Below are 22,900 nucleotides of genomic sequence, written 5' to 3'. Positions count from 1 at the left end.
GGCGGGGGCAGGGAGACGGGGGGGCGAGGGGGGCGGCACCGGAGCCAGCGTGTCCCCTGCCAGCGCCCACCTCCGAGACCCCCGTCCCGGGTCCCCCACAAGCCGCCCGGGGGGGGGGGTCTCGGGGGTGGCCCGGGGACCCCTCGCACCCCCTGCCCCCCCGGAGCCCCGCTCGCACCCCGGCCCGGGGCGATGCGACCCCGCGCGAGAGGGGGGATGCAGGCACCCGACCCCCGGGGTGGGGGTGCCCCCGGGGTGGGCACCCCGCGCACCTACCTGGCTGTGCCTGCGCCCCGGGTCCCTCACATCGCGGCCCCCCGGCGCCGTGCCCGGTAAAGCCGATTACGCCGCGGCTTTGCGGCTCCGGGGCATCGCCTCCCGCCTCGCCCCCGTGCCTGGCACAGCCCCGGGGTGGGGGGGACACACGCTGCGTGTGGGGGTCCCCTCGGTGGGGCGGCAGGGCCACCCCCACGGTGGGAGCAAACCCGCACTCAGGGGCTCGCTGCGGTTCTGCCCCCCGCCCACCCCACCTCACCCGGGGGGACGCCCACCCCCCCAAATCCCAGGCCTGACCCCCCTCCTCAAACTCCACCCCCTCCCTGCCGACCCCCTCTCTGCATCAGTGCCGGCTCCAGGGTGGTGGTGGGGGGCTCTCCTGGCCCTGCACCCTGCTTCTCAGCATCCCACCTCCGGTACCCCCCCCCCACGGTGCGCGGGACCACCCTGCTTCCCCCCATCCCTGGGAGGGTGCTGAGGCACGCGCCGGGCTGGGGTGCGGCGAAGCCCCCCTCCTCCCATTGCCCCCGCCCCAGGACAGCACAAACGACAGCAGGCGAGGTGGCAGGGGGGGCTGTATTGGTGCTGGAAGGAAATACAGGCGCTACTACAGAAGCTTCGCAAGCACAGATACAATCGCGGTCTCACCAGATCCCGCCGGAGCTGGGGGGCTCGTGCCGCGGACCCCCGGGCTGCACTCGAGGCAGGGGGTGCTGCCGGCGTACCCCGATCGAGGCAAAAAGCCAAAATTTCCATCGATGGCTGGGTGGACTCTTGCAGAGAGAGGAGCTGCCCGTGCCGGACCCCAAAATCCCCCGCGCTCACACAAAAAGCCGTCCTCAGTGCCCTCCTGGCGCTCCGGCCCTGTCCCGGCCTCATCCTGCCCTGAAACGGCCCCCTGAGCTCCCACTGCCAGAGAAGAGCCCGCCGGCCCAGAAAAACCGGGACGAACCCCGCGGGACGCAGCAGCCCCCAGAGATGGGGGGGCCACGGGAGCGCTGCTGGATGCGGGCCCGCGGGAGCGAGCTCCATCACCCATCTGCCAAATCCGTCTGGTCCCGGGACACAGCTCCGGTGGTTTTCACTTCCCCCTACTCCACCTACGCTCGATGCCGTGCGGGGTCCCGCGGGGCGCCCAGCCCTGCTCTGGAGCAGCCCCCGCCTCGGCTAAGGCACAACTCGGCTGCTTAAATAAAAAAGAAAACCCAAAGGGTGAGAGGCGCCGCGGCCGGGCGGTACAGTACATGGAGCGACCGGAGCGGGCGAGGGGCTGGGAAGGCGGGTGACGCCCGCGCGGCCGCGGAGAGACGTGGGGCATCGCCCGCAAGCTGCCAGGAGCCCCTCGCACCAGCACTGCAGAGAAATACAAAAATTAAAAAAAAAAAAAAAAAAGAAAGGGAATTTTGGGTCCAGATCCAAAAAAAAAAACCAAAAACCAAGGTTGCAAAGGCACCGTGCTCTGCGCGAGACAGCAAACCTCCACGGCACGGGATGTGCTCTCAGCTCGGCCTCTGCCCCAGCACCTCTGCGGATCCGCTCCGGCCGCGGCGCGACGCGCGACACGCACGGGAGCGCGCCGCTCTGACGGGGATGGCTTTGCTTCTCCCGGTCCTGTAAAAAAGCTTTGGCAAAAAAGATCCACTCTAAAGAGCTATTAACTACAATCTCTGCACGGCTGTTCGGTAAACATAATTCCTCGGTGTCTTTGGCTGAAGTTTTAAAAAAATTTCGAAGCTGAAAAGCTTTTTTTTTGTTTGGTTTTTTTTTTATAGAAATAGATTTTTTCTTTACAAAAAAAATCAAAGCATCTTTTAGCACTTTTTATATATATATATATAAAATTCCTGCTGTAGAAAACAAAAAACTCAACCTTGGTGTTTTATATCATTTTTTTAAAGGAAAAAAAAATTATTTTGCTTTGGGAAAAAAACTAGCTCGAGACGGCCAGGAAACACAGGAATGGTGCCGCAGAGTTACATGATGCTGCAGTTTTGCACAGCCTGAGCCTGGGGGAAGAAAGAAAAAGAGGAAAATGACAAAGAGCCCGGCGTTATTCCACCCGCTCCGGCTGCGGAGGCGGCAACGGCCAAGCGGGACTCTCCGGGTGCCCCCGGTGCCCGCACCCCACGTGCCCCCGGCTTTTGTCCGCCCCGGCCCTTGGATTTGTGGCACAGAAGTCAGGAATTCGAGAATTAGCGGCAGTAACGTTGACGTTGAGGGCGTTAACGTGAAAGTGCTGAAATATTGACGTCACCAGCACGGACAGCGCTCGGCAGCGGTGGAACGGGAGCCGCGGAGGACGAGGGATGCTCCGGGGCGGCCGAGGGGGCTCAGCGTGGGACGGGGTGGGGGACGCTACGGTCGCACCCTTTTCCAACCCCTCTCGGCCTCCGCGCTCCCCTTACCGAGGGGCTTCTGCAACCCAAAGTGGCCGGGGCGAGAGGAAAGGAGGGAGGAGGGGAGGAAGGAGGGGACGGGACCCCGCAGCGCCGCCTTGGTGGGGAAGGGTGACGGCTGGAGACCCCGGTGGCACAGGGACGGCCCGACCCGGGGTCTGGACACGGCACGAACCTGCTTACGAGGGCTGGAGCTGCCCAGGAGGTAGGTCCTGGTCACCAGGCTGTCCCCAAGGCCGATGCCGCCGGAGTCGCCGACGCTGCGGTAGCTGCGGGTGACGGTCACGCTGGAAGTGGACGAGCCCGAGGACACGGTGCTGATCCCGGCGTTCTGGCCGCCCGACTTCTCGGCCGGCTGACCGCAGGTGCCGCAGACCACCGTGCGCGAGCGGAGGTTGTATTCGCCGGGGTCCCCAGGGCCGCCGCAGCTACCCTAGACGTGGGGCGGGAACAGAGAAAACGGCCGTGAGCGCCCGCTCGAGCACCTTCTGCCCTGAGCGCCCCGTCCGCTCCGTTTATTCAAAAAGAATAAATTATTATATATTATAATTATTATATTTATAACCCCAAATTACTGGGGCTGGCAACAGCAGATGTGTGAGCCGTCCCGGCTGCCTCGTCCTTGCGCCCCGGGCTCTCAGCGCACAGCAGACGTCTTAACTGTGCGTCTCGCGCTTGTCTAGAGCATCCTCCTCCTCGCCGCCCGGGAGAGCGCAAACCGACTGCTTTCCAACGGGAAATTCGCTCTTGGCAAGGATTCAGCCCCCAGGCGACCGGGCAGCACTGGCCCGCGGGAGCTTGGCTCCTCCGCCCAGGGATAATCCGTATCCGTCTGGGCACGGCGCTTCAGATCCAGAGACCTCAATGCAAGGCGAGTGGCGGGCGCCCCGTCCCGCTCCCGTCACGCGGAGTCCCAAGGAGCGGCCACTGGCAGGTTTTTCGCCGGCGCCGAGGGACAGCGTGGCGGTGACGGCATCTCTCTGTGCGCGATTCCTGCGGGCAGCTCGTGTGCAAGGTGTCTCTCTCCCTGCGGGACGGGCTGGCGGGGGCTCCTGGGCCACAGCCAGGGATGGTTTTTTGGACGCAGGGAGAAGCGGCTGCAGCTCTGCTCCTGGCCCGCTGCCTGCTCTCTGCCCGCTGCTCTTCGCGGTGCACATTTCAGCTCCGAGAGGGGAGCGATGGGCGGGGAGGAAGGACAAAGTCACCTCTGGATTTGTTCCAGCACCCTCACGAAGCGCAGAGGATGGAGCAGCTGCCACGGAGAAGCGTCGTCCATCAACTTCCCACCATCCTGTCCTCCGCTTCTGAGCGACACATGGTACCTGCTCAGCCTCCCCCCGGCTCCTCCAGCCCTTCTCGCAGCAGGTCAAGGTTGTTCAGGCTTGGAGATGACTTCCAGCAGGGTCTCTCGAGCGTTTTTGGCATGCGGCAGTCTTCTCCAGGTGCCAGAGGTCTGCTGGCTTCTCCCGCGTGGTGGTTTCCACAGCAGCCTGCCAACTGCCTTTTCCCACGAGGTCTGATCCTGCGCGATGCTGAGCCACCTCCTGCCCCGACCGGGACGGACCCGAGCTCCCCCAGCATCCCTGTGACAGACCCCCCGCGTGGCACTCACGTGGTGATGGCGGTGGTGGATGTTAACTTCATCGTCGTCCTCATCCTCGTCTTCATCGTTGATGATCACGGTGCGGACCAGCTTCCGCATGGCCACCTCCTGCGGGGGACAGGAAAGGAGCAGAGGGGGCTCGGGGTCTGCCGCCCCCCCGTGCCCTGAGGCCGAGCTGCGCCGGGCTCTCACCTCCCCGTTGGAGTTGATCAGGGCGGTGCGCAGGCTGTCGCCGGAGCCCCAGCTGCTCTGGGCTTTCCACACCATGTTGCTGGGGGGGCTGTGGGTGGCCCCAGCCCCCGAGGCCCAGATCTAGGGAGCAAACACAGAGAAAAGCGACGTCTCAGGTCTGCAGAGAAGGACGTGGGTCTGTCACCCCCGCCCCAGAAAAAAGCCATGCGCCAAGGAGCCCGCGCCCTGGCTCCAACCGCTCCGGCTGGGTTTGGGATCCGGCCGGATCCTGCACCGGGCAGCGACTCACCGTCACCACCTGGCCAGCCTTCAGGGTGAACTTCGGGGGGAAGCGGTAGGTGATGGGGGGATCGTCCCCGTTCTGCCGCTTGATCTGCCAGTTCCCCATCGCCTGGTCCTGCGAGAGAGAGAGCAGCAGCCCTGAGATCCCCCGGTTCCTCCCCAGTCTGTCCCAGTTCACCTCCTGGCCGTGGGGTGAAGCGGGGCTGACCTGCGCGCCCAGGGACCCTCCCCGAAGGCAAACGCACCTCGTTGGACTTGTTCCTGAGACGGACGAATCTGCCCTCCAAGTCCACCTCCTCCACGCCGACGCGGCCGCTTGTCCGGGCGTGGTGGGAGAAGCTGGTCCGGCTCTCGCTGTCCTCCAGCTTCCTCTTCTTGGAGGAGCCCGGGGTGGACAAGTGGCTTCGGGACCCACCTTTGTGGGAGGAAGGGCTGGGGGACAGCCTCAGCCTGGCCGGGAGGAGAAAGCGAGACGGAGTCAGTGAGGACACGAGGGCCGGGACACGCGGAGCCCGTCGGCTGCAGCGCCCCGCGCTCACCGCTCCTCCTCGCCCTCCAGCAGCTTGCGGTAGGCGTTGATCTCCATGTCCAGAGCCAGCTTGATGTCCAGCAGCTCCTGGTACTCATCCAGCTGCTGCTGCATGCGTGCCCGCATCTCGGCCATCTCCCGCTCCTTGTCGGAGAGCAGGCGCCGGTTGGTCTCGCGTTCCCTGGCCAGAATATCCTCCAAGTCGTGCAGCTTCGCCTCTTTGGCAGCCAGCTGTGCGGGGAGGGAAGGTGAGGGCGGCTGCTCCACCTGGGGCCATCCCCAGGAGGGGACCGTCCTCCCCCGAGGAGCGCACGTCCGGAGGAAGCCCTTTGTCCCGACTCACCTGCTTCTGCAGCTGGCTGACTTCCGAGGAGAGGTTGTCGATGCGGATGCGGGTTTGCTGCAGCTCCTCGTGGGCAGCGCCCACCATGTTGCTGTTCCTCTCCGCCGACTGCTTGGCGTTCTCCAGCTGGAGGGGAAGGCGGGTGGGTTCGCGCCCCCAGCCCCCTCTGCCCACCGGCACTGGGCAGGGCAGGGCGGGAAGGGGACGGCGGCGCGTGGGTGCTGCTCACCTTCGCCCCGTAGGTCTTCTCCAGTTCCTCCTTGTAAAGCCTGATCTGGGCTTCGTGCTGGCTCCGCAGCTCCTGCAGCGCTTCCGAGAGCTTGCTCTCGAACTCCCGCTGCCGCCCGTTGTCGATCTCCACCAGCCGGGTCTCGTGGCGGCGCTTGGTCTCCCGCAGCTCCTGGGGACGGGTCGGGGGGACACGGCGTCACCTCGGGGTGGATCGGCGTGGGGACGGGGACGCAGCACACGGGGAGGCGTTATGCCGAGCAAGCCCCGTGCATCCCGGCAGCGCATCGCGGCGGCATGTCACGGCTCACCTCACTGTAAATGTTCTTCTGGAATTCCAGCTCCTCCTTCAGCGTCTGCAGCCGGTTCTCAGCGTCGACGCGGCGCAGCATCTCATCCTGCAGCTGCTTCTTGGCTTCGCTCAGGGCGCTTTCCAGCTGCAGGGAATCGAGAAGGACGGTGGCGGCCGGCTCCTGGGGACTGTCTGGGCACAGCACCCCGAGGACCCCCCACCCAACCGTGCCTCTGCCCCACGGCAGCCCCCAGGCGGGCGGGGGATGGAGGGGTCCCTGGGGCAGTTGGGGACAGGGCTGCCACCGCTCACCTTGGCCACCTGCGCCCTCAGGTCCCGCACTTCGGACTCCAGATTCCTCTTCTCGCCCAGGGCTGTGGAGAGCGCAGCCTCCTTGGAGTTGAGCAAAGCCTCCACGTCCTTGAGGCGCGCCTGCGCGGTCAGCAGGTCCCCCTCCTTCTTGGCGTTCCTGCAAGGCAGCGGGTGGCACAGGTGAGCGGCACGGCGGGAGAAACCAGGCGTTGCACCCCGCACCCCAAGCACGCAGAGCACCACGTGCGCACCCCTGTGATTGCCCCCAAACGAGGCGCAGGGTTGGACCCACTGCCAACGGCACCGGTCCCGGCCACCCGGCGCATCCAGCACCGGTTGGGATACCGGGGGGCAGAAAGGGCTGGGTCAAAACCGGGTGAGCGGGTGTCTCAGGGCTGCAATGCCCAAGTGCGACGCGCACACCCACAGCCTGGACGGCACGGCATGGCGTGGTGCAGCGTCGCGTGGCATGGTGTGGCACGGCACAGAGCAGCGCTGCAGAGTGTAGCGCTGTGCAGCACGGGGCCGTGTGGTGCGGTGGCAGCGGGGAGGAAGGAGCGAGGGTGCCGGAGGGTGCAGAAGCCGCCCCGGAGCCCGCGACACCTTGCCAGCACTGGGAGCCTGGTGCCTCTGCCCGGAGTGGACGGAGGGCGCTGGGCGAGGAGCCCGCCGCGCGCTCAGCCCGCGGCTGTCCCTTGGTGGGCGCGGAGTGGTGACGGACCCCCATCGCCCCAGCCTGGCTCAGCCCCCCGGCACAGGGCTGCGGGTTTGCCTCCCACCCCCAGCGTTGCTGTGCAGCCCCAGAGCCCCCGCACCGTCCCGTGCCTCCTTTTGCTTTTTGAGGCCTCTGGCGGGTCACGGCCGATCCTCAGCGGCCGCGGACCCGAGACGCATCGCCGCGTGCCTGGGGAATCCGATGTGACAGAACTGCCAAACGCAAACCGGCGCTGTTTGGGTAGGCCCTACAAAAAGGAAAAGCTGGGTGCTCTTTCTGCGGCACCGCGTGGCCGTCAGCACCGGGGTGGCTTGCGCCATCGGCTGGTGACAGAGACTGTCACCCCACCTCCTCCAAAACCGGGCGCAGGCCTGGCGGAGGCAGGATGAGTGCGGGGAGCGGCGCCGTCTGCCGTGCCCCCTCGTCCGTGGGCGAGCGCTGGCCGCGTGCCGGCGCGTGGTGCGCATTCCTGGGGCGGCGAGCACGCGCCTGCGCCATTAGATCATGGGTTAAAAAAAAAAAAATTAAATTAAATTACCAAGGGGGAGCTCGCGGCACCGATGGCGCTCGGCCTGCCCCAGCTGCCGCATCTGACCCGGGCAGGACGGGGAAGACGCTGAGGAGACGGTTGGGGTCCTCTCCGCCTGCCCACTGGGAATGGGACCCCAGGACGGGCAGGGATCGGCGTTCCCAGGCGTCCGTGGGAAGCTCCTTGCGCGGCCAACAGCAGCTTTTCCTTCATTTCTTTCTGCTTTCCAAGGCCCTGCCGCACGCGACGAGCCCCCGTTGGCGGGGCAGCGCCAGGCCGGCGGGTCCTTCTGTGCAGCCCGCTCCTTCTGTGCCAGTGACTCACGGGACAAAAACGCCGTCTGGGAGCGGATCCGGAGCCGCCTCGGCTCACTGCGAGCAACGCTTGAGGCCGAGCCTTCCCTCTTGGCAGCGGCTCGCCCTCGAAGCCAGCGTGGCCACGCCGGCAGCGCGGCAGAGTTTAACCCCCCCGGCCTTGAGCGAGTTAACCCCGGGAAGAGCTCGCCCTCGGCATTTTGCTGCCGTAGCTCTTTGCTCGCCGCGCCGGCAGCGGAGGCTCGGGTACGGTGGGGGTCACGGCTCTTTGGGACGGGGCGTGCGGCACGCGCAGCGCCAGGCGCGTCCTGCAGCCTCCGACCCTTCAGGGGACACCGGCACCGTTTCCGAGTGAAACGGAGGGGAAAAGGCTGAGGCTCGACGCTTACGCTTGTGTGGGAGACACGAGAGACGGATCCGCCCTCTCCAGGGCCCAGGGGGATCCAGGGCTCAGAGCAAAACGCACCGATGCCCGGAAAGGCTGGTGGATCCCGGAGGACTCAAGGACGAACCCATTTTCCTTAAAAGCCGCCCGCGCTCCACACGGGGTCCCCCCGGGGAGGAGCAGAGACGGGAGCTCGGAGCTCACCGGCCGGGCAGCGGGGCAGAGTTTGGGAGCCGTTTTGGAGGGACGAGAGGGGTGAGACGAGTCCTGCCCTGTCCTTTCCTGCGGCGAGCCCTGGGGTCTGCGCGACACGGCTCTCTGGAACCCGAGCATCTCTCCCCACGTCCCTTCACACACAGCCTGAGCCCGACCGCAACAGCCGCGATTCCAGCACGCGAGCCTCCAGCACAGGACCCCGTGCCCACCGCAAGCCCTGCTCCAGCCCAGCCAGGGTTTGGGTTTTCCCTTCGCCTCTCTGTGTGTCCTGCCTTTTATTTCCCCCGCAGCCTCCCGGGCTCCAGCTGGCGCTGGGCTAAAAATAAAAATGTTCATGGCAGCTGCGTCGCTCCCACTTCCCTCAGCGAAGGGATGAACGGGGACCTTCCTCCTCCTCCTCCTCAGGTCTCGCTGCTCTCCCATCCTGCCTGCGAAAGCCTGAAAGATCCCAAACCTTCTGCCTGCCAGAAGGGAAGGAGAGATCTACCCAGCCCAGGGGACACGGGCTCAGCGTCCCGCAGGATTTGATCCCCTGGGCCCGGAGAGCCGGGTGTAAAAACCGGCATTTATCGAAGCCAAGGGGAGAAAATGCAACAGAGACACCAAATCCTTGAGAAACAAATGTCTCAGGAGAAAAGATGGAGGGAAAAGGGGCCTCAAGACGTTTTATTTTTAGCTTTTAAAAGCAGGAAGGAGAGGAAAAAAAAAAAAAAAAGAAAATTGCAGCTGACTTGCCAGAAAATCCAAATGTTAACGGAAAGTTGGAACTGCTTTGACTGCACTCGGCACGGACACAGAAACCGAGCCTGCGAAGCTGCCGCCACGGCTCCCGACAGCGCCCAGGCCGAAGCCCCTCGGGGCGGAGGGTCCCTGCCCACGGCTCCGCGACAAACCCGCAGGGCAGCGCCCAGCACCCGCCATCGCTCCCCAGAACCCCAGCCCAGGAACCCGGCAGCTCTGCGCCTCTCCCTCCAGAAAAGCCGAGCCCTCGGAGCGCACGGGAGGCGAGCGGCTTTGGGCACGCGCCCCATCGGGCCGGTGGAGAGGCGCCAGGCCTCTCCGAGAAAGCCAAAACCCCGCTCCACGCATTTTAGGAAGCACCCTTTCGTTTCACCCCACCGCGGATTGCCAGCCGCCCTTTCCGAAGCACGGGGCCGATCGCGCGGGCGGAGCGGCCGCCGTTCACCGCGGCGACGCTCGGGCAGCGCCGCGCTTCGCACGCTGGAAAGGGGCCAACGGGGTGGGATGGAGCCCGGGGAGAAACAGGCGTTTCCCCTCCTTCCCTGCCGCCAAATCGCAGCCGCCCCAGCCCGGACGGGGTGCCAAGCCAGGCGAGCTCGCCGGCTCGTGCCCCGTCCGTAAATCTTTCCGCGCATCTGCAATCCCCTGGGGACGGTGGGGTTTCTTTTCCTCCCCTCGCTGCGAGGGAGCCAGGCAACGCACCGGCCCCGCAACCCTGCCATGAGACCACGGAATCGCCGCCGCAGAAACGGCTTCACGACGTATTCACAGCTTGGGAAACGGCGGTGAGGGAGGCACCGCGCGCCCCAGGTTTGCGACGGAGCCGGTTGCTGGGAGGACCCAGAAAACCCGCTCGGCCCCACCTCGGGGGGCTGCTTTGCACCGTGCTGCCGCCAGCACCAGGGATCGGCCCCGGGGGTCGCTCCCCTCATCCCACGGATCGCTCCCCCCATCCCAGGGATGATTCCAGTATCCCAGAGATTGCTCCCTCTATCCCACGGATCGCTCCCCTCATCCCAGGGATCGCTCCCTCCATCCTGGGGATGATTCCAGTATCCCAGAAATTGCTCCCTCTATCCCAGGGATCGCTCCCCCCATCCCAGGGATGATTCCAGTATCCCAGAAATTGCTCCCTCTATCCCAGGGATCGCTCCCCCCATCCCAGGGATGATTCCAGTATCCCAGAAATTGCTCCCTCTATCCCAGGGATCGCTCCTCTGATCCCAGCGATTGCTCCTCCATCCCAGGGATCAATCCCCGATCCCGGGGACCAGGGCCCCACAGGGCAAGCAGCAGGGACAGCACGAGGAAAGGCGGTGTTGGGAAAACCGCTGTGGTGGGGCAATGGGAATGTGGCAAAGCAGCTTCTCCCAGCTCCTGACTCATCCGTGCCGCTGCGCCTTTGCCAAATCACCAGGATAAACATCAGGCGGTCTCCTAGCAGGGGAGCCGTAAACAGCCAGCGCGACGTATAGCGAGGGGAACATCTGCGTGGAGCCAGCATCCTGCCCGGCACCAAACCCCCGCCAAACGGAGCCAGGGGATGCCAGTGCCGGCTGCGCGCAAGGACGAGCGGAAACAGCTCCCGCTCCGCAGCGGCAGCCGCGCCAAGGCCCCTTCCCGGTGCCAGGGTTGGGACCGCTTGTGCCGCACGCTCCCGGCACGCTCGTCCCCGGGGGCCGAGGGGTGCGCTCAGCTCCACGCGGCCCCAGCGGGGCGAGGACGGTTTGTTGGCGTCTCCTAAGAGTTGGGCTTCCCCCTCCTGGAACTGGGATCTGGCCTTTCCCTGCATCCTAAAAAACAACCAAAACCGCGGCTTCGGTGGGAACCAGGAAAGAGCAGCTCAGGGATGCAAACGGGCCCTTCGGTCTGGGGTTCCCCAAATCCCACGTCATTCCTGTCCCCCCACAAACCTATCGCCAGGAGCCTCGCCGGGAGTTGCGGGCGTATACTGGACCCGCCGACACCTCCAGGAATCGGCCCACAACTCCCCAGGGAGCCCTGAAGGAGCTTTTCCCCTTCTGCTGGATACGCCGGAGCAAACGCCCCGCGCCCACGCGCCGTCTCCTCGCCTCTCGCGACAGGGGAGATGTGCGGCACCGCGGCGTGGACCAACGGGCTTCCCCGCCCTCCTCGCTGCTTCAAAGGCGGCGGCACGATTTTGGAGAATAAATAGAGCACAGAAAAGCCCCACGCACCCTGAGCTGGCGGGGGAGCCCCGGTGTGCCCTGCTCGCCGGCCCGGGCTGTCACGCCAGCGCTGGTGACTCACCCCAGCCCGCGGCGGCGGCTGGAAATGGAAATCCCTCGTCACCGAGCGACGCTGCTGTTTGGGCTGAGTCCCCCCTAGCAACGGGAGGGCTCCGTGGGCTGGAAGGGGGGGTGGTACCACCGGAGGGGTTTTGGAGCTGGAAAAGGGGGTTTTGCTGGCCCCCATGCGCGAGTCGATGGGGGAACGGATGGGGCTCGGCTTTCCGCTGCCCACGCTGCGCTTTGCGCGTTGGGCAGACATCTGCATCTACTTACTCTCCGTAAACCCGCGTCCCAGCGCGGAGCAGGCAGCACAACGTCCCGCCGGGTCTGCCGGTGCCTCGCTGCCAGTGAGACCCCCTTTCACCGCCACCTTTAACTTCTCCAGGCTGCGGGAAGCCGCGGGAGACAGATGCAAAGAGCTGGGAACGAGCAGGCGAGCGTCGGGCGCGGAAAGCCTCCGGTGCCAGGAGCGTGCAGACCCCAGCACCGCTCGCGGCCGAGTGAGCAAAACCAGGGCGGAATCTCCCTCGGGATTCCCTTCGCCCCCAAAACCCTGGGTCACCTGGAGCAAGCAGAGAGCCAGGCCCCCAGGCTGGGATTACAAAGCAAAGTGCCACCAGTTGAAACTTGATGTAGCCAAACTGGTCCAGCCCCAGGTTTGTCCCCGGAGCTGCTAGGGCTGAGCTCAGCACTTTGTCAGCACGGCGTGCAGGAAAAAACCTGGCCAACGTTTTTGTCTACGCTGGTCCTGAGGGGATCGGCTGAGCCTGTGGTTTCCAGAGGGAGGGCTTGTGAAAAAGGCATTTTTCCATTGGGGAAAAAAAAAAAAAAACCCACCAAAAGCTTTAAAAACCTGAACATCTCAACTGCTCAGAAAGCCACGATCAAACACCGATCGTTCCCCACTCGGCACAACCCAAACCCATTGCGAACGCGGCAGCCTGCCTTTCGCCGGCTTCCCGCGGAATTCCCAGTCAGGTTATCAAGAGACACTGGATGGCCTGGACTCACACCGTCTTAAATAGGGATGACAGCAAGAACGCCCTTCATCGGGAAAAAGGGACTCTCTGGAAAAAGACCAGAACTGGGCTGGAAAGAACATTGTTTTAGACACAGAATCCAACACCTCCCATGCTGCTCGCTTTCCATCTGCTGAGGAGAGGGGTTCAGCAGAGCAGGCTCGTTTTTCCAGTCCCGAATTTACTGACCATTTGTCGTGCGCGCGCAATACCAAAGCCTGCTCAAAGCCAACGCCTGCGCGGGGCACGCTTCTGCCTCTGGGAGGAGGAGAGAACAGGGAAATTCAAAGCGTCCGGCTCAACGCTGCGAACGCCCATGGCGGTGGCAGGAGCAGTTCCGTATCTCATGCAACGGGCGAATGTTCACACAGCAATGACATTTCGGACCAAACGAAATTTAAGGGATTTTGCTCAGTCTTGACCATCCTCCTCCAACACAGCAAATTCCAGTTTTTGCAGTAACTGGGTTCAGACTTAACGGAAAAAGTTTTGTATGTAATTTTTTTTTTTTTTTTGCCTCCACAGAAATCCCAGCGCGTCTGATTTCCTTTAACGCACCCTTCTCGTGATGAATGAGAAACGTTAATGCATACAAAACATCGCCCGAAAGGACGAAGATGAAACGCGGCTCCCCAGGGGGACGCGACCCGGCACGAGGAGGCCGCAGATAAAAACGGCGAGCTGAGTCACTCGCATCAATCGCATCTTTGGGACCGGGACGCGTCGGGGCAGGGGGGGAAAAGCAGCCGCAAAGCTCGTGTTTCGCCAGCACCTGGCAGCTGGCGACGCGGGAATGCAAATCCCGGCCCCGGGAGCGAGGAACCGCGTCGCCACCACGCAAATGCGGCGGTCGCCTCCTTTCCCTCTGCGCGCACGCGGGGTTCGGCGGCGTCTCTGAACGCAAAGCTTCTGCAGCCCCAACGCGGGCTGAGGGAAAGCCACGGGAGCGTCGCTGTTCCGGCCACGCCGCGGGGAGAAAGCGGCGCCCGTGCCTGGTGCATCGCACCGATCCGGGGACGGGGTCCCTGGAAAAGACGGGACAAGGTGGAGAGGCCCCAAGAGAGGGAAAACAGGGAGAAAGCTCAAGGTCTCCCTTTTCCTCCCCAGCAGCAGCGGCCCACCCCGTTTTCCACAAATCCGGGTACGCAAAGCTTCCGGCCGGCAAAATTTGCTTAAGAAACAAAGCGAGGGATTGTTGGACCCAGCTGCCGTCCCTCTCCCAGGGAACAGAAGGGTTTGCTGTCCCGGCTCCAGGAGCACAGATAAAGGCAGGCGAGGTGTTTACTCTGCCACAAGGTCTGTTTGCATGCGGCGGCGGCGGCGAGGCCGGCACGGGCTGCGCTGGAGCCGCCTCGTTGGGCCGCTCCAGTTGCCGGCGTGAGTCACCGACGCCTGCGCAGACCCTGCCAGGGCGGCTGCTGGGATGGGCCCGAACGCGACGCCATTGGGAAAACGCAGGGACGAGCGGCGGCGAAGAGGAGCGCTGGTGTTCGGAGCGCTCCGCCGTACGCAGCCTGCAAACGCCAAGGAGCAAATCCCCTCTCCCCAGCTCCGCTTCCCCACTAGAGCCCAGGGGGCGAAGGCTCAGTTTTCCAAATCTCTCCCTCGTTTCTCCCCGCGCCCACGGGGAGATGGCCGGGGAGCGAGCGCAGCACGGTGCCCCGCGGGGACGCAGCCTGCGCCCCACAGAAGCTGCCGGGAGCGGGTTATCTGTGAGCACCCATCACGCCAGGAAGGAAGGGGCAGGCAAGCGTGACTCCCGAAAACGGGGCGAAGCATGGCCCCGCGGCGGCCACACCCTGCTCCGGCCCAAAGACGTGCCGCTGAGCCTGACTCATCACCACGCTCCTGCCCCGGCGCCCGTCTCCCCTCCTCCTTCTCCTGCCCCACCGCAGCCCCCCTCTCTGTCCCCATGGAGGGGCACAGGCATCAAAAAAAATAACCATGGGGCGTGGCACGGAGGTTTTCTTGCCATCGCTCCCACAAAGGCTCCACAAACGCGGCCAGGGCTGGATCCAGAGCCGTCCCCAAAGCCCCCAGCGAGCCCAGAGCTCTGCTCAACCGCCACATCTCAAGGAGAGGGGGACAAGGGGCTCTTCCCGGTGGGATCGGGAGCCGCAACGGGGCAACTGGCCTCCCCGGCGCTGGAAAACAGCCGGGAGCCCGCGAGCACCAGGGCTGAGTCCGCTCCGGGCTCCCACCCCTCGGAGCCCGCACCCACGTCAGGAGCCTGGATTTCAGTTTTTTGGGCTGACGTGACTCAGAGCTGGGGCTGTGACGGGGAAAGCGCGTTCCCCAAACCGCCGCCAAACAAACCCCCAGATCGGCACCACGGAGCGCAGCCCCGCCAAGCGCCGCGGCAGGGAGACCCCGAGCCTGGCTCGGCTGGATGGCAGGCGGCGGGCGTTCCACCGGGAGCGGCTGGCGGTGGCTTTTGTCCAGGGGGTTGAGAAACCCCCGCTATCAGGAGCCCTCTCCTCCAGAGGTGCTTCTGAGCACTCGCAGCCGCAACGCGAGAATGCAAACACCTCAGCAGAGGCGTTGTTCGCGCCCCAACCCCGGCTCCGTCAGCCCTTCGCAGGGACGCGGCGCCAACGCCCGCAGTGGTGCAAGCCCGTAACTCGGCAGGGTAAAGTACGGGTGGCATAGGAGTGCCACCTTCACCTTCGGCGCGGAGAGGAAACGGGTTTATGACCGACAGCAGGCGACGCTGACTCAGCGCCGCTCGGGAACAAGGGTGTCCCAACCCCGCTTTGGTTTTGTGGCGTCTCTGCGGGTTCGGTTCACTGCACTTCATTCACCAACTTCCACCCCCGGGGCTCTCCTCCGTACCCGCAGCCCCACATCGCACCGCAGCACTCACGAACGCCGCGACGCACCAAAACGGGGCTTCTTCGGGACAGCCCGGAGTCGGGCTGCAGCCCAGCGGTCTCTGCGCCGCTGCACGGGGCCGCAGCTGCCGCCGCTCCGCGCGGGGCCAGGGGCCAGTGCCAGCCCCTCGCAGTTGTTCAGCTTCACACTGGGGCCATTCAGCCCTCGGCAGGGACGGGAAGGGAGCGGGGGCAGGTGGGCACCCAGCCCCGACACCCCGGTGAGGGGCTGCGGGTGATGGACGGCGCCTGCAGACAGATATGGGTTTCGCACTGCACCAGCCTCAGTTTTTTGGGAACATGCCGAGCTGGCCACGGAGGAAGAGGCTCAGCAAACGGCCTGGCAAAGAGAGTGGGACGGGGAAATGGGTATTGTATTCGGCAGCAGGAGAGCGGGAGAGGATTCCCAGCTCTACGCTGGGACAGCCCATCCCGAACCCAGCGGGCCAGCGCTCCCCATGGAATTCTCCGTGCCAGCCTTCATTTTGGCCGGGACCAGGGGGAGAGCTCCAGTGGCTTCCTCGTAACGCCGGTGCCAGCAGCGAGGAAGGAAACGGCTGCTCCCAAAGGGCACGAATGCAGCAAAATCAGGAGCTGGCGGCAGCTCGGTGTGCCCCACCCCGGCTGCGCCGCCCGCTTCGCACGCCTCTGCCGAGCGCCAGGAACGGCTCTCCCTTCTGCCGGGCTCCGAAGTTTAATGGGATCCAGACAACCAGAGTGACGCACGCGGGGCTGGAGAACGCTCGTGGCAGCAGGCTCGGCCGGGGCAGGCTGGGACGCGCTGCGCGCCGCACCGGGGACGGACCCATTCCCTCCCCAAAGCCAGCCCCGTCTCCCCGTTAGTGATTGCTCCTCTTTCACCGCCGAGCTCTGAGGTCAAGGTCCTGAATTTGCCAAAAAAATAAAAATAAAACTGTTTAAGGCAGCAGGATCTCCTCTCGTTCCCCTCATCCCCGGGAACACAGGGAGAGGAGACGGCCCAGCGCCGCAGCGGGACGGGGTAACGGCAGCGTCTGGAAAACGCCAGCGAGCGCAGGCAGCGATGAGGCCAGAGCCGCAGAACGAAAGCGCCGGAGCCTTTTCCTCCACCCGAGATCGTCCCGTGTCGCTGAACCGCGACACAGGGAAAATAAACCTGATGGCGTGTTCACGGGGGTCCCCGAGGGGCACGGGGGTCCCGGACCAGCCCCGGCTCAGCGTCGCCACTCCCCCAAGCATCCCCCAGCTCCACAAGCCGCTCTTTGTTTGCTGCGAAAGGGCAGAGCCCCCCCGAGCCAAACCGTCCCGCCCTGGCAGGGGTTCCGCCAGACGGGGGGAACGGCCAGGACGCTGAGGTTTCCCCCCACGCGAAATGTTCCAGCGCGAGCACATCGCTGCTGAGGGCAGCACGGAGGCAGCGCCCGGCCCTGCGGCAGGGAGGATTTTTTTCTTTTTTTTTTTTCCCTTTCCAGTAAACAGATCACTTCTGCCTGCTCCTTCCGTGCTGAAGCCAGCACGGGGCAAAATCCACCTGGGATGGGCGAGGGCGGTGGGGCTCACCCCAGCCCTCCCGGCACCCTCGCTGCCGCCTCCTTCGCTCTGCCCTGGGACGAGCTCCCCCCCAACAACCACCTTTGGAAAACAAGAGATTCCTTAATTTTTTTTTTCCCCCTCATTAGGGCCAGGGATGAGATCTGGGCTGGGGAGGAAGAGGCGCTGCCAAGGCACCGGCTTAATCGGGTTAGGGGCTGCAATTCAGGAAGCCATCGCTCATCGGCCGCACTGCTAACGAGGGCCTGGTTCCTGTTTCGGAGGAGGGCGCCGGCCACGGCACAGCCACCCCTTGCCCACGGGAGCGGGGCACCGAAACCTCCCCAGGGCTCCTCTTTCAGGGACGGAGGCACCCAAGGGTGCAGGGGTACCCGAACTGGGGCTTGCACTGACAAACGCCTCTGCTCGCGGATCTGGGATGAGGTGGAGCAAGGGAAGGGCTGTGGCTCCCGTTCCCACCCCATGAGTCAGGAGAGGGGGTGACGGGCGGGACCGGGGTGCTAAGCATCTCTCCGCAGCAGCCCGCTGCCGCGCTGGAGCCCGTGCCCTCCAAAACCACCTGCCCACGCCTCTCTGGGGACCGCAGCCGGGGACACCTGCGACACAGGCGTTTCAGGCTGGGAGGGGACAACACCAGCACCCCTGAGTCACCAGCCACCCTCACCACACCCTCTCCTTCGCCTCAAACGCAGCTCCGGTGCAGCCGGCGGCCACACCGGGCTGGGGAGCGGGCACGGGGGAGGCCAGGGGCTGGGGACACGTGTGGCACGGGGCTGGGCAGCAATACCCTGAGGGGGTCCCCATCCCAGGGCACAGCCAGCACCAGGGATGGCGGAGGGGTCCCCAGCGCATGGAGCCGGGGTGGGCGCCTTGAGAAATTCCTCCTGGATCAGCGTCGAGAGCAGGGAAGAGCAGCCGGCTGGAAACAGCAGGGTGGTGGGAGGCACAGGGCGGGCAGCTGCCCGCGCATCACAGCCCAGGCGCTCCGCCACCCACGTGGCTTTCGCAGCAGCATGTCGGCAGCTGGGGAGGCCGGTGTCCCATTCGGGCGCCCTGTCCCCCTCCAGCCAGCGCCTCTCCCCCACCCCGGGCGGAGCACCCAGCTCCTCTCCTCGCAGGGCGGGCCCAGCGCCGTGCCCGCAGCCCGACGCGCCATGCCTCGACGCCCCTTCTGCGCAGGCCAGACAACCCGGGCCGCGGCGACGCTGCGGGTGCTGATAATGCGACCCCGGAGCCGCCTGCCCCGTGAGAGATACCCGGCGTTTCCCGCCAGGGAGAGCGGAGGGCTGCCGGTTATTTATTAGCCAAGCCAACGGTCACCGCGCCGAGGGTCACCGCGCTGACCCGGGGCTCGGGGCGGGCAGGCGCAGCCGGCGGGACCGGTCGGGCGTCGGATAGCAGAGCACGGCTCTCACCGCCACGAGGGCAGCACCACGGGTCCTCCGCACGTGGGTTCTATCCGCAGGGTCGGGCTCACAGCCCCCCTGTTCCTGAAAGATTCGGGGCACCCCGGGCAAACCAAGCCCCAGGAGCAACGCCGTGGCATGGCAGCTGGTTTGTGCCCCTCTCCGAGCAACCCCGCCACACCGGGAGGGTCCTGGTGACGCGACACGAGCTGCGGCCGCTTTGCGAGGGTTTTGGGGGATGGAAAGCGGCCCCGGCACCATCGCCACGCCAGAGGCGGGAACAGCCCCGGCGTCCCCGGTGCAGCCGCTCCTCCATCTCACAAACCCCGACTCAGAGCCGACTCAACCCGTGGAAACAGCCCTCTCCTTCAGAGCCCGCACCAAAACCCGCCTGCAACCCGAGAGCGGCTCGTTGGGAACCCCCTCGAGTCAAAGCGCTTTTTCGGGGGGCCCCTGTCAGCGGTAGGGAACAAGGACAGCGAGCTCCAGGAGCGCAGCCTGTCGCAGGAGAAAGCTCAACACATTATCTGTCTTTTTTTTTTTTCTGCAGGGAGTGCTCTGCAGCACAGCCAGCTCCCGGCCGAGCACGCAGCTCCCGCCAGCGACGGCTGCGGGCCGGGCATTTTTTCCAGCCCTGGAAAGATGACGGCCAAGATAGCGCTGGGTTCGCACAAGGCAGCAAAAGCCTTCCGAGAGCTCGGCTCCTCGCCTGCGCCCAGCTCCTCGGGATCCGCCTCGCGGCGAGCGGGATGAGCGAAGCCGCCTTATCTCGGGACGGAGCCGCAGCAGCGCAGGGGAAATAGAAAGCTAAATATAAAACGGCGCACGGCTTTCAGAGACAGCTGTAACAGGCTGCGCGTTCGCTCCCTTCCCTGTAGGTAGAATATTTATGGCATCTTCTGAGGAAGTTAATTTTAGCCGCATTTGGTACAGACACAAAACGAGGTGTCTCAAATAAGAGGGAAAAGACCAAACGGAGGAAAAGGGGGTCGCTCCACCGCTGCCCGACCCGGATCCTGCCCTGAGCCAACGCTGATGACGGGAAAGGACGCTGCTCACTTCTCCCGCGGAGCCGAGCACGCAGGGCTGCGGTCCCAGCGCCGTGCGGGACAGCAGAGCCCCGGGGAAGCCCGGCAGCACGACCCCGGCCAGGGAGCCCGGTGCAGGGACTGCGTCCTCAGGGGACCTGCACTGGGCACCTGCCAGCGCCCCGAGGAGCGGAGGGCAGAGGCGCCCGCCAGCAGCGGGGATGTGGCAACGCGGTGGGCATTTCTCATGTCAGGGAGGGAAAGATAAACCCGACGGGAGAGGGGCTGGGGGCATCGGAGCCTCAGAGCAGAGCTGGAGCCGTCGCCCAGAGCCGATGGGAAAGGGACGCGGGCGCCGCCCCAGCACCGCTCGCCCCAAAGCGGGGCACCCCGCAGAGTGGGAGCGGCACGGCACAGGGAGGGTTAAGGCCAGCCAAACCCGAGCCGGTTCTTTAACGGGTGCCAAAGACAGCAGAGGAAAATAGGACGAGCAGGCGAGATCTGTGGGCAGGACAGAGCCAGCTGGCTGGCACCGCTTCCCGCGCTGCGCCGGGGCGCGTTTAGGAATAGCTCCGGCATGACGAATGCCGAGGGGCCGCCAGCCCAACGCTCGCGCCCCGCGTGGCGCAGACCCTCCCCAGGGGCCCGGGGCACAGCCGCTCAGCCCCAGCCCCGAGCTGTCGCAGCTCTGCTCCCACATCCCCCCTCCAAGGGCACCCCAGCCAAAGATGGCGCTTGGAGGGAGAGCAGGAATGCCGGGAGAGCTTCCCTCCTCTCGGTCCTCGCCACAGACACTCCTGTCCCAGCCGGGTCACGGGTTTCCCCTCTCCCTGCCTCCTCCGGGTCATTCCTTCCTCCCTCCCGGCTCCTTGCCAAGCGTGACGACAGCGACGGTCCCTCCACGGTCCCCCCCGAGGCACTCACCGGGCTTTCAGCTCCTTGTGCTCCTCCCGGACTTTGCTGAGCTCCAGCTGCAGCCGAGCCCTCTCCTTGGCCACCGAATCCAAGGTCTTGCGGGCATCCGCCAGCTCCGACTCGTAGGCGGCCTTGATGCCCGACACCTCGCGGCTCACCACCTCCTCCGACTCGGTGATGCGGAGCCGCAGGCCGGCGTTCTCCAGCTCCAGCGAGCGCACCTTGTCGATGTAGACGGCCAGGCGGTCATTGAGCTCCTGCAGGTCCTCCTTCTCCTGCAAGCGGGTGATGCGGGTGGGGGACAAGGGGGTCCCCGAAGCCCCGCTGCGGGTGCTCCTCTTCTGCGAAGGCGTCGCCATGGGGTCCGGCGTCGAGGCGAAGGACACGGCGCAGGTCACGGCTCGGCGTCCCACGCCACCCACCCAGCTGTCCGGCTGCTCCTGCTTCTCTGAGTGACTTGCTTATATCCCAGCCGGGGGAGGAGCTGCGAGGAGGAGGAGGGTGGAGTTACCCGAAACCTGGGCGGAGACAACCCCCTTGCATCAGTCGAGGCCCTTGCTTGGGAAAGGCTGGAAAAGCATCCCTGGGAAAGGGGCCTTGGGAGGGCGGCTCTGGGGCGCGCGGCCCCGGGTGACCCCCTCCCGAACACCCCCTGCCCCCCTTTTCTACTGCAGCCCCCCCGGGGAGGCTGGCTTTGGGCTGGGGGGGGCTTGGTGAGGGCAAACGCACCCTGAGGGGGGGCTGCGGCAGCAGGGTGCAGCCAGGGACCCCCAGGACATCACTGCGCGGGGAACAGGGCAGGTGGCATCCCAGCAGCTGACCCCAGGGGGCTGGGGGGGGTCCTGGCACAGCCCAAATGCAGGAGCCCCTGGCTGCACAGGACCCTGGAGCACCCCAAATACAGGGTCCCAGGTCACCCAGAACACCATTGTCTAGGGTACCCCAGAATCCTGGGGCACCACATGGCTTGGCTTGGCTTGGCTTCCCTTCCCTTCCCCCCCCCCCCCCCCCCCCCCCCCCCCCCCCCCCCCCCCCCCCCCCCATTTCCCCAGCACTACCTGTCCCCATTTCCCAGCTCTCCCAGTGCTGGCTGTGCCCACTTTTATCCTCTCTCCTTCCCACGCCAGCTGTGCTCGGTTTGTAATTCCCCAGTTCTGAGCACCAGCTGATTCCCATTTCCCCTGCCCCAGCTGCTTCCCCCTCTCCCACCTCCCAGTGCTCAGCCATTCCCAGTCCCGCCAGCGCTCAGACACTCTTCCACTATCTCCAGTTCCCAGCACGGGTGACTCCCAGTCCTCCCAGCTGCCCTGCCTTCCTGACGAGACCTAACAGCTCGGGACTTCCCGGTCTGGGGGAGCAGCCCCTTTGCCCCCCAGAAACGAGGAGCTGAGCCACGGTGGGGGGCACGGGGGTCCAGCTTCCTCCTTTGCCAGCTCCCGCCTGCGAAACGGGGCTCTGCAGCGAGGAATGCCAGAAGGGGGCCGCACCCCACGCGGGGGACGCCGGCGTGAGCCTGGGTGGCGGCGCCCACCCCACAGCACGACCCACCGCGGCCGTGGGGTCTGGTGCCGGCGGGATCGCGGCCGAGGGCACGGCCAAGGCGCCGCTGTCCCGATCCACGGCCGGCCCTGCCATCCCTTCCCAATTTGCTTCCCAGCTAATTGAACGCGGCGGGGCAGGCTGGGAGTGACTCACACGGCAACCGGAGCAACACGCGCAAACACACACACACACACGCGTGTGTGCATGCGCGCTCCATGAATGATTAATCCCCGCTGCTCTCCCAGCGCCGATGAGTCACCGCCGCCGGCCAACGGTAGCGGGGTGGGGAGAGGGACGGCAGCGAAAATCCGGGGTCCGACTTTCAAAAAGCAGCGGCCGATGCCAGGAAGCCGCCCCAGCGCGGCGGCACAGCTGGGGGGGGCCGCTGGGCACAGCCCTCCCGGCCCCACGGTGGGGAGCGGTTCGGGGGGTATTTGGGGTGCTTAGCTCCCCCGGCCTCGCTGCACCCCTTGCCCCATCCCTGCTCGCTGGGGGTCCCGCTCTGCACCCAGAGGCACCCTCGGGTGCTGTGTGCGGGGGGTGACAGACCCACCCGGCGCTGTCTCCCTGCCCATGGGCGTCCACTCGCGTTCACCCCGCTCCTTCGCTCAGCCCTTCTCTTTTGCATTCCCAGCTGAATTCCCTTTTTCCGCCCTCTTCCTGCCGCCTCGCCTGCCCTGGGCAGCCTTTTGATCCCCCCGTCGCTGGGGGGGACACCACAGCCCTGGGGACCCCCACGCGTGTCACGTCCCTGAGGGAGGGGAGAGCACGCAGGACCCCGGGGCTGAGCAACGCAGGCAGGGGACACGGGCAGGGCCAGTGCCGGCGGCCTTGGCACCGTGGTGGGCCAGGCTGGGGACCCCCGGCCCCCCGGGACACGCGTGCGGCGCGGCTCGCTGGCGAAGGCGGGGTCTGGCCCAGGGCTGCGCGGCGGCTGCCAAGCCGCGAGGCACTGTGGGACACAAACAGCCGCCTTCCCCCGCGC

At 65.6% G+C, this 22,900-nt stretch overlaps 1 protein-coding gene across 1 annotated transcript; it reads right to left on the bottom strand.

Moving 5' to 3' along the window:
- Nucleotides 1-836: 836 nt before the first annotated feature.
- Nucleotides 837-20,803, bottom strand: LMNA (lamin A/C). The gene is made up of 12 exons (XM_086768258.1): nucleotides 20,383-20,803; nucleotides 6,454-6,610; nucleotides 6,161-6,286; nucleotides 5,851-6,021; nucleotides 5,622-5,747; nucleotides 5,289-5,509; nucleotides 4,995-5,199; nucleotides 4,757-4,864; nucleotides 4,468-4,587; nucleotides 4,285-4,383; nucleotides 2,848-3,105; nucleotides 837-2,282 (listed from the first exon to the last, which is right to left on the bottom strand). Exons 1-12 carry the CDS (start codon nucleotides 20,730-20,732, stop codon nucleotides 2,250-2,252), a joined length of 1,974 nt encoding a protein of 657 aa, XP_086624384.1. The 5' UTR covers nucleotides 20,733-20,803; the 3' UTR covers nucleotides 837-2,249.
- Nucleotides 20,804-22,900: the final 2,097 nt, after the last annotated feature.

Source organism: Chlamydotis macqueenii, chromosome 28, assembly GCF_036417535.1.
Source record: "Chlamydotis macqueenii isolate bChlMac1 chromosome 28, bChlMac1.mat, whole genome shotgun sequence".
NCBI classification, from domain to species: Eukaryota; Metazoa; Chordata; class Aves; order Otidiformes; family Otididae; genus Chlamydotis; species Chlamydotis macqueenii.
Note: the sequence above shows the minus strand (reverse complement) of the source record. Positions and strands in the feature narration are given on the sequence as shown.

Bases quoted from the DNA above. Each gene is read 5' to 3' on its own strand.
- LMNA (XM_086768258.1), bottom strand. From the start codon at position 20,732: ATGGCGACGCCTTCGCAGAAGAGGAGCACCCGCAGCGGGGCTTCGGGG. The intron at 6,611-20,382 runs GTGAGTGCCTCG...GCTGCCTTGCAG, and splicing joins CACAAGGAGCTGAAAGCCCG to GAACGCCAAGAAGGAGGGGG. The intron at 4,865-4,994 runs GTGCGTTTGCCT...TCTCTCTCGCAG, and splicing joins TCAGGAACAAGTCCAACGAG to GACCAGGCGATGGGGAACTG.